The 9553-nt window shown below is 42.8% G+C and overlaps 1 protein-coding gene across 10 annotated transcripts in view; it reads right to left on the bottom strand.

Annotated features, from left to right (window-relative positions):
* Positions 1-262: 262 nt before the first annotated feature.
* Positions 263-9553, bottom strand: part of TNIK (TRAF2 and NCK interacting kinase) — a 298880-nt gene continuing 289589 nt past the window's right edge. For all 10 annotated transcript variants that reach the window (XR_014511715.1, XM_083441856.1, XM_083441862.1 and 7 more), the window contains 4 exons: positions 7829-7978; positions 7330-7489; positions 6929-7068; positions 263-6665 (listed from right to left, as the gene is read on the bottom strand). Coding sequence is in view for 9 of the 10 variants with exons in the window: in XM_083441856.1 (XP_083297982.1) it covers positions 6582-6665; positions 6929-7068; positions 7330-7489; positions 7829-7978 (534 nt within the window). In the remaining variant the exon portion in view is untranslated. The remainder of the gene's footprint in view (positions 6666-6928; positions 7069-7329; positions 7490-7828; positions 7979-9553) is intronic.

Genomic DNA, 9553 nt, shown 5'->3' with positions numbered 1-9553 from the left:
GAATTAGGGAGGTTTGGCTTTTAAGTGGAAACGGAATCGAATTTCTCCCCATCCCTGCCCTCTGTATCACAAAGTTACGACTTTTGCAAGCGGAACACAGAAAAAGAACATTTAAGCTTCTGTTCTCCTCAGAGAAATTCTACAAATTGTATAAAAACAGATGGTTGCGAACAACCTAAAGGTTCCCATCAAAAGTTATTTAAAATGGTGTATTTGAAACTCACCAATTAAGGAAAGAAAGAAATATATAACAGGCAGGCGGTTCAAGTTTTCAACATAATTTAATAAGAAGCTTCCGGTTTAAAAGGTAACCACAGCAAAGACATAAAAGAGCTGGTGGCAGCTGCCATTAGCCATGAAGCTTGTTCTTACTCATCCTACCAGTCCCCAGCAGTTAACAAGTAGTGGCTTGACTGAGTTGGAAATGTTATTGCTCAATTTGATGTACTGAATAGATGTGGGTCCCGTCCCCCCATGTGGTTCTCTCATTACAGCAGTAGGAAGAAACACAAGGAGCATATAGGGAACAGAAGAAACCAGCTGAGGAGGCAATAGTTTAAAACTGACCCAAGTGAAAGAGTTTTTGCCCAGGCGTTGTAGCTTCATTGGTTGGAACTTATTTTGCATGGAAAGTTGTGAAAGGCCAATGGTGTTTTGGGGGAGAAATAGAAGGGTTTCAAGCCTTGAGACATTCCCATAGGAGCGATCTATCCATGGCTCTTGGTGCGCAGAAAAAAGATATCCTCAAGTCTCAAAATGTCAAGGAACCTTGGACTGCTGTTAAGTCAATATGCTACCAGGCCAAACATAAGGTGTTGCTGTTCGCACATAAAGCCCTAAAGAATTTGGGAATAGCCTACCTCGGAGATTGCCTTTCTCCATGCACCCCAGACAATTCTTTGAGATCTGCTGGAGAAGCTTTGCTAACTGTCCGCCATGGCAGCCACAAGGAGCAGTAAGGCCTATATTGTGGAATGCAGTGCTTTTTTTCCAGGGGGTACTGAAAGGTACATTGTTTTTTGTTGTAAAAAAGTGTGACACTTACTGTAACAACTTCCTGGTCAGTTCTGGCACCTATTTTTCTAGGAAAAACCCCACCGGTGGAATGCATTGCATTTGTGTATTAGACAGCAATCCCGTGTTTAGCTTTAGATGCCAGCTTATTATTATAATTTTTTACACAAGCTTACCCGGCCACGTGACCCAGTTTTTATGTTCTTCTGATCTTTGCCTTTTTATGTTTTTAACTTTCAATTTTATGTGCACAGCTTTGAAAAGATTTCTTTCCCTTTGGCGCTACAGAAATTTATGCATTAATAATTAAAATAAGTTAAGTTGATAATGAACAAGAAAAGGACAGATCACGCAGAGCACTTTCTCTGAAAGCATCTCATTTTGGACCAGTAACTGCCAAGTTGTTGTTGTTATTGTTGTTACCAAGATAGACCAAGACAGATGATCCATTGTTCTGGACTAGTAAGATGTGAGAGGCTTCTGATACTTCAGCAGTAACTCTTGGTTTGAAATGTGCATAAAAGCTTGGGCGTATTGCCAAGCTCTGCTCTATCAGTTTAACTAAGGTACAGAATTGCCTCCAGGAAAAAAACCACAAATCAAAACTTGAAGGATCCCCTTACCCCACATATGCCCACTAGACAGCTTTGATCTGCACATCTGGTACTTTGATAAGTGTCACATAATGTTTGATTTGCACTTACAAGGGATCAATGTTTCCGATATGCTATGGAATTTCCTGTTCATTGATGTTATTAGGCAGGTGCCTGTTTCTGGCACTCCCTAAAAACATGTTTGTTAGGGCAAGCCTATCCAAACATGTGATTTTGACATGTTGTTTTATTTTTTTATGTATTTATTTGCTTACTCACATTTTGAACAACTTGCTTTTAGCATCCGATTTAATAGGTATTTTAAATGTATATCTCATAATGTTTCATGTATGCCACTTAAAAGGTTTTGATGACTAAGCGGCATACAAATCTTGAAATATATCATGCTGTAGTGGCAGATCTCTCTTGGGTTCCCACCACCACCACCTTTGCAGGTTTAAGTGTCTAGTTTATGGACACACCTGGCTTTTGTCAATTCCGAGGTGCTAGAACGTATCTAGAACTCTGTGTAGAGCACTGATGTGTGGAGGGAGATCAGGAGACCACTGATAATTTATGTTCCCACCATTCCAGTGGCCAGCTATGGCCCTCTGACCTCCAACCATCTTGCAAAGGTCTGAAAAGGAGCCTGGTCTACTTCATGCAACTCCTGCCACAAGTGCGGGCGGTCCCCCCTTCAGACCTTGGTCTAGAGGGGCACAGTCAACACATGGAGCTGCTCCCTTTCTGTGCGTTCATGACCGCAGGGAAAATAAGGAGTGGATTGTTCAAGGGATTGTGAGGCACTCCAAAGTGAGTGAATGGGCAGTAAACAAGACAATATGATTCAGTGTACACCAAATGTAAAGGTAAAGGTAAAGGGACCCCTGACCATTAGGTCCAGTCGCAGACGACTTTGGGGTTGTGGTGCTCATCTCGCTTTATTGGCCGAGGGAGCCGGTGTACACCTTCTGGGTCATGTGGCCAGCATGACTAAGCCGCTTCTGGTGAACTAGAGCAGTGCATGGAAATGCCATTTACCTTCCCGTTGAAGTGGTACCTATTTATCTACTTGCACTTTGACGTGCTTTCAAACTACTAGGTTGGCAGGAGCTGGGACAGAGCAATGGGAGCTCACCCCATCACGGGGATTCGAACCGCCGACCTTCTGATCGGCAAGCCCTAGGCTCTGTGGTTTAACCCACAGCACCACCCATGTCCCACACCAAATGTAGATTGGGGCAAAATGAAGTCTAACTTCACACTAATGGGGAAAAGAACTGAAAATTAAACTGCCACTATCATAAGGCTGTGATATAAATTGATTGTGTCAGCACAGCTGCGTACAGTTCTGCACGCCTAACCTCTGAAAGTATACTGCACCTCCAACAGGGTTCAGAAAAGGGCAAGCAAAATGATCAAGGATTACATGATAAAAGAGGCACAAAACATTGGAGAGAATATTCCAGAGGAAGTCTGGGAATAGCTCTGGAAAACAATGGACTATGTGGAAATGGCAAAGGTGAGAGCAAGAGAAGAGATCAAGTGATGAATTTCACATGGAAGAATGAGACCCTTTTTTGGACAATTTGGAAAATATCACGTTAAATGGAATCGCGTGCAGGACTGAAATATGAGCTGCGGAAGAAAAATAATTCTAATTGTAATGAAGGAATTGTGGAATAGATAGAAGCATAATGCAGCATAAAAGGTTGAGAATAAAAACACCATGGAAGAAGGGTGGGGAGTCAACTTTTAAAAGTGTATTAAATTTGATGCTAAATTTGATGTCAGTTTGTTAAACAAAATGGTGAAATTCAATAAAAAATTTAATTGGCAAAAAACACACATAGATTTTCATTGACAACGACAGTAAGAGAAAATTGTTATGAACTGATGGGCAGATGGTACATGACCTGTCAGAATACAAAGGATTAATACGAATTACTCACTAGAAATGTGGAAAGAACTAGAATATTTTCTTTCATATGTGCTGGGAGTGGGAACTGGAGAAAAAAGACTGGTCAAAGATCAGAGCTCAAATAATTAAACTCTCAAATAATTAAACTGCCACCCGGTTGTGTTCTTGTTAACCTATGTAAAGGAGTCAGTAAGATGGCAACATAAACAATTATGTGCCCAGTGTTGCAGTTCTCTGCACTAGCCTTCTGGTGAAGTCTGCATAAATCCCAGTGTTGTGAACAGGATCAACTAATATTCAGCCATCAACTCATTTGGTAAAAGCTTTATCAGGAGGGAAGGTGCTGAAAATAGGCCACTTGCGTTGCAAGAGCAGCAAGCGAGACCACGGGATGAACGCTGGTCTGTGTTGGAAGGAAAGGCTTTGAAAAAACAATGGGGTCAAAGTGTATTGTTTGAGGTTACTCATTTTCATTATGCATAGATTAGGCTTATTAAGTTAGCTAATGGAAATATTTACTTAGACTGTAAATTAGTAATTTGTTGTTTAGAGGTTAATGTAAGAGGGCTGCAGATTCCAAACGCAAAAATAAAAATCCAGTTGGTTGCATCCAACTAAGTTTTACGCAGAACAGACCCACTGAAATTAACGGTCTGAAGTTAGCCATGTCTATTAAATTTAATGGGTCTACTCTGTGTAAGAACAGCTTTGGACAACTCTTAATTATTACCCCTTTTGTGAATGTAGTGGGGAGCAAGTGGCTGGAACCAGCTTAGCAGCCTCACTCCTGGGCTTGAAACAAAAATGATATCTTTCTACAAAGATGGATGCCAGTGATTCTCCCTGCCCCATTTCGTTTTGGGGAGAGCCACCAAACACAAGGAGATCTTAAAGGGAAATTGGCGTAAGAAGCAAGACAAGGGTGCACTGGAGTAGCTGCATCATAGCAGGACTCCAACTGGGCTCAACTCCTACGGAGAAGCAAACTTAGCCTGATACACCAGTGTATCATTAAGTAGTGAGGTAGGGCATGGGGTAGGGGACTGATGTGGGCTCCCTTCAGGTTGAACGGGAAGGAAGATTGTGGCAAGCCAGCCGGGATCATGTCTCCATGTGGGGGCTGTACACACAGCCCCTGGGATTGGCACAGTTATAGCGACTCTTTCTGAGCCACTGCGATTGGGCGAATTATGGCGGCTTCCGCAACATGGCTCTGGTTCATGCCAGCCGTACATTGGCATGATTCTAACCCTATTACAAATCTGCTGGCAGCCAATGCATATTGTGGCCATTGGCAGTATCGACTGGCCTGTACAACGGGAACTGTGGAACCACTGACGGAAAAACTGGAAGAAGGCAGCGTGAGAGTCCTTTTCTGCTTTTTTAAAGAGGCCTGAACTGGCCAAACACTGCTAATTACTTAAGACACTGTTCTTGTTTAATACTTTGAAGCTGGCCAGTCAAACTCCCTGGGTGTCTGCTGGAGCTAATGAGGAAAAGCTAATTGAAACAAAAATAAAATGAGGTAGGTTAAAAACAGCAACACAGATCCAATTATGTTACATCCATAGACTAATGGGGAATCCATGCTTGGCGATAGTAGAAATGTTGCACATAACTTCCTTAAAACTGGAAATAATTCAAACAAAGCATATAAGGACACAGGTTAACCCCAACTAAATACATACATCTGCACACATATTGGTGTTCACTATATAGGTGGGCAGCAAAGAGGGATGGGCAGAAAGATGAATCTAAGTGTCAGGTCCTAGGCCAACAAAACTGTCCTTCCAATCTGCTATCTCTCACTTTTGCAATGTTCCTATTCTTTGCACCACGGGATGAAGATCTCATGAAGTTTTTTCGTATTCGGAAAACAGGACACCAATCAGACAAGGAAGTGGGTGAATGTCCATCAACAATTGGGGCTTCCGTCTTCCAAAGGGTTAAATGCTGTTGGCTCCTGGAGATTTTCATGAAGGGAAAAAACACACACCAGTATCTACAAGGATCATCCCCGCCCCTTCCCCGAAAAGCAAAGTACAACTGTACAGAGTAGGTTGGACCTAGGCTCAATGCATTCAAGTTGGATGCAGTTAGGTACACTTTCCAGCCAATCTTCAGAATCTTGCTCTGGTTCAATTCGTTTCTCAACCTGCAATTTTATTGTGAGACTTTCCGTATTACAGCTTTAGAGAAAGGCAAGAAAATGCTAAGGCCAAAGTTGGGAATGATTGCCAAGGATGGCACTGCTTTTTCTCTCAATGAGCACCATTATATGAAGATCCATACTGAAGTATAGACTGACAGGTTGACAAGAAAAATATACTTGTACCTTGACTGTATAATAATCTAAGGCTAGTTGGTTAGCCATTTAGAATAGATTTCCCAAAAGGAAGGGTTCGGGGGGGGGGGGAGATCTAATTCATTCTCTCGTTTGAAATTTGTCGACCTGTTTGCAAAACTAACACAGAAATGTTGGAAAAGGCAAAAGGTTTTACAAAAGTTAACCATCTCTGTGGTTAAAGCCTCCCAACACAAAGATAAAATGATACATTTATTGTGCTGTCTCTCACCAGTTTTAATTGGTAACCTTACAACATACTATATATTTGATGCTAGCAGGCAGACAAAATTAAAAACAGAGACTCCGCTTGACACTTAGATCTGTCCCCATTTGTACAAAGAGAGGGACAAGGAAAATGTTTAAAAAACAAAATGAAATTGTGTGACCCACAGCTCTATCACAGTTTCATCTGAAGACTTCCAAGAGATTTATTCTGCTAAACCTCTTGCGCATTTGTCCATCTCTGCCCAAATACAGTGTTGCATTCTTGTGACCTTGAGTAAACCTCCATTCCTAAACCACAACAAGAAAGGTGTGTCGTATTCTTGGAGCGTGTCTGCGTGAGTGCGAGTGTGTTCACAGAAGGAAGCAACGTGTTCCACAATTATCTTCTTCACCTGCCTCTACAGTGTTAGTCCACACGTTCCGATGCTCTTCAAACTTAAAAAAATCTTGGTGTCAAAGTCAGCACCCGAGGGCCCTTTTGTTACCAGTTCATCATGGAATTTCTGTTGAGTGTCATGAAAAAAACTTGACTACTTCCTCCAGATCTCACCGAGGCGAAAAATACCTGTTTGGGAAGGAAACATCCTGATTTATTAAACTGTAAAAGCATCATATGAACTTGTAAATGGGATGTGTTTCATTTCCTCATTCATTCACACATTTTGCTTATTTGTTATGTCACATCTTATCTTGTTTTTCTTTGGTCGCAGAGTAGGTGTTAAAAACATTATTAATGGCTTGACCACATTGCTTTTACAAGGGGCATCAAATGCTCTCCCATCAGTTGTTTCCAGATCATTCTCTGTGCAGCTCTGAGAGCAGACCTACCTTATCGTTTCTTTCACATAGAAATTTTAACCGCTGAGCACGCTTGTGCATGAATACTCCGTCCAAATGCCCAGTCTCCACCGATCGTATCTCAATCGCTTTCTCGCCCCAGCCCATTATTTGATTGGAGTGGATGTAGGCTGAAATAAAACAAAGAAATGGCAACCCGTTCTTACTGAAAACATTTGGGCCAAGGCAGCTTTTACCATGTGCCACACCTGGCAGGAAGTTACCATGTGTAATAGATTATGTCCTAAGGCTGGAGGCTCAAGCCACAGATGGTTTCATCACAGCAAACACAGAAGATTATATTATCTAGAAAAATAGCCAACTCCAGCTTAGGATTCTCACTTCACACTGAATTTATTGATAGCTAAGGAGAAGATGAAGAACTGACATACCCACTGAAGTGGGCATTTCTCCCCACTGGAGGACCACGTCTTTCGTTATGCGTCCATAGGTATTAACGTACACTCCTTCGTCCTCATAGCACACAAGCATCTCCATTCCATCCGTTTTGGGCAAGATGACAATGGCGTGAGGTGTGATATTGCCCTGAATCTGCGTACAGGACAGAACCCCCCCCAAAGCAGCATTAAATCAAGTTTACAGGACAACAAAGAAAGACCAGCTCTCTTCAGCATTTGCCAACTTCTCTCAGAAAACTGTCAAACCAACGTTTGCCACCAACCCATAAACAGATTTAGCCCATACAACATGTGGGTTCCTGGGCAACTCATGGCATAGCAGCCTTCTCCTCAGCAATGCAAGAAACTCACCAAATTACGCATTATGGTGTGCCCACCAAAAAGGAAATTTAGCAAGGACCCTGTTTCAATAGACATTATACATACTGTATAATCAAGTTTGCAGAGCACCACCACGCTGCCTCAGACTCACATGAGATGGTATATAGATATCATATGAATTCCCCGAATCCACATCGATAACATGGAAGCCAGTGTGCGATCCAAAGATGACTTTTAACCTCTGACCTTCTTCTACTGTGAGGTCAACAAGCAATGGTTTGTGCTGGAGATCTGCAAAAGACTTTTAAAACCCCCTCAGTCAATTTTGTGGTATGTGGGGAAAAAATGAAATAAATGCACAGCATGCTATGGTAAGAACAGGAGTATTTTATATTGGCTGTTTAAAAATGTGTCCTTGTTGCTTTTGCTGACTAGGTTATCTTTCACACATTTAGGGCATTGATTTAGCTCTTCACCTGTTGGTATCTTACAAGAAGATGCAAAGTGTCAGTGGAATGTTTGGCCTTTTAATTTTTAAGCGGCAGGAAGCTACATTTCCCAAGTGCCCCTGGGGGCTTTTGTCCTGCTACACTCTTACGCAATGCACAAAGAACCAGGCGGGATTAGAAGTGTGAGACTTCCCTCTCCCTGTGGCTGTACCACTCCAGTTGCCGGTGCTACCAGCCCAGCTTGTGAATGGAATTTGAAAGGGGTGGTGGTGATTGCAAGGACGGCTGGGAGAGGGATAATCCAGGAATTCTTCCCTGATCTTGAATTTAATTCAAGTTTCAAAGAATTCAAGATTTGTAAAGCTAACCTCTTCTTTGAGATGGACATTAGAACCCCCTGAATCTTGCACCCAAACCCTGGATTAACCCTTTTTGCCAGCATGCCTATTTCAATAGGATTATTTTTATATTTGCATTTAAGTAAAAGGGGAAAAAAAAGTTAGGAAGCATCAGGGCTGGAACCCAACACATAGTAAAACAGGGTTAAATCTGACTGAAATTGCGGTGAAGCTTGTGACCAGGAGCTTGCGACAGGGACTTGTAAACAGGGGCGACTGCGAATGATCAGTGGAGGAAACTGAAGAGTGAGATTGTGTCTTTGGGAATAAGGCTGGTTGGTTGTCTGAGCTGTTTTGGTTTGTGGCTGTGGGCTCTCCTCGAGCACATGGTCTGAGGGGGAGGTACTACTGCTGAGAGGAAGGCAAGCTGAATGAAGAAGTGACTTGGGGGAGAAGTTAGCAGCCAGCGGCAATTCTATTTAGCCGATTGCAGCGTCTGGAAACTAATGACCAAGACTTGCAAACAGGGGCAATTTGAGAAGAAGGCCCGGAGTGCTGTCTCATGGCAGCATGATGTACACAAAACCAAGAGACATGGACGATAAGGGAGCTTCTTCGGGGAACTGTAATTCTGTGCCATGTTGATCTTCCTGCCTGAGAATGAACAAAACTACACCAGCAGGAAGTGCAAGCTGGCTGCCTTGCTGGAAGAGAAGGGACAGCAATTTGAGGCATACCTATCTAAGCTATCAGGCAAGACGAGGAATTTCTCGCGAGAGCAGAATGGTCTGTCCTGAAACAGAGTGATGTAGTAGTGGGGGTGTCACTAGGGAGGAGGAGGAGGAAGATCACCCATTGCAGGAGACGAACCCCTGGAGGAACGTGACACACAGAAGCAGGACTATAAGGAGCCATGCTGTGTCACTGAAGCTGCAAAATCGATTCCATGCCCTCAGCTTGGACACTGATTCTGGGCCAGAGGAACAAGGACAGCAGTTGCAGACTCAGAACACACAGAGGTGGCTGTGGGAGGTACAGCGTTCAGAACGATATCTGCCACTCCCAGAGGAGGAAGAGATATGTGGTGGT

Source organism: Podarcis tiliguerta (genome assembly GCF_965153285.1).
Source record: "Podarcis tiliguerta genome assembly, chromosome: 5".
Taxonomy (NCBI): domain Eukaryota; kingdom Metazoa; phylum Chordata; class Lepidosauria; order Squamata; family Lacertidae; genus Podarcis; species Podarcis tiliguerta.
Note: the sequence above shows the minus strand (reverse complement) of the source record. Positions and strands in the feature narration are given on the sequence as shown.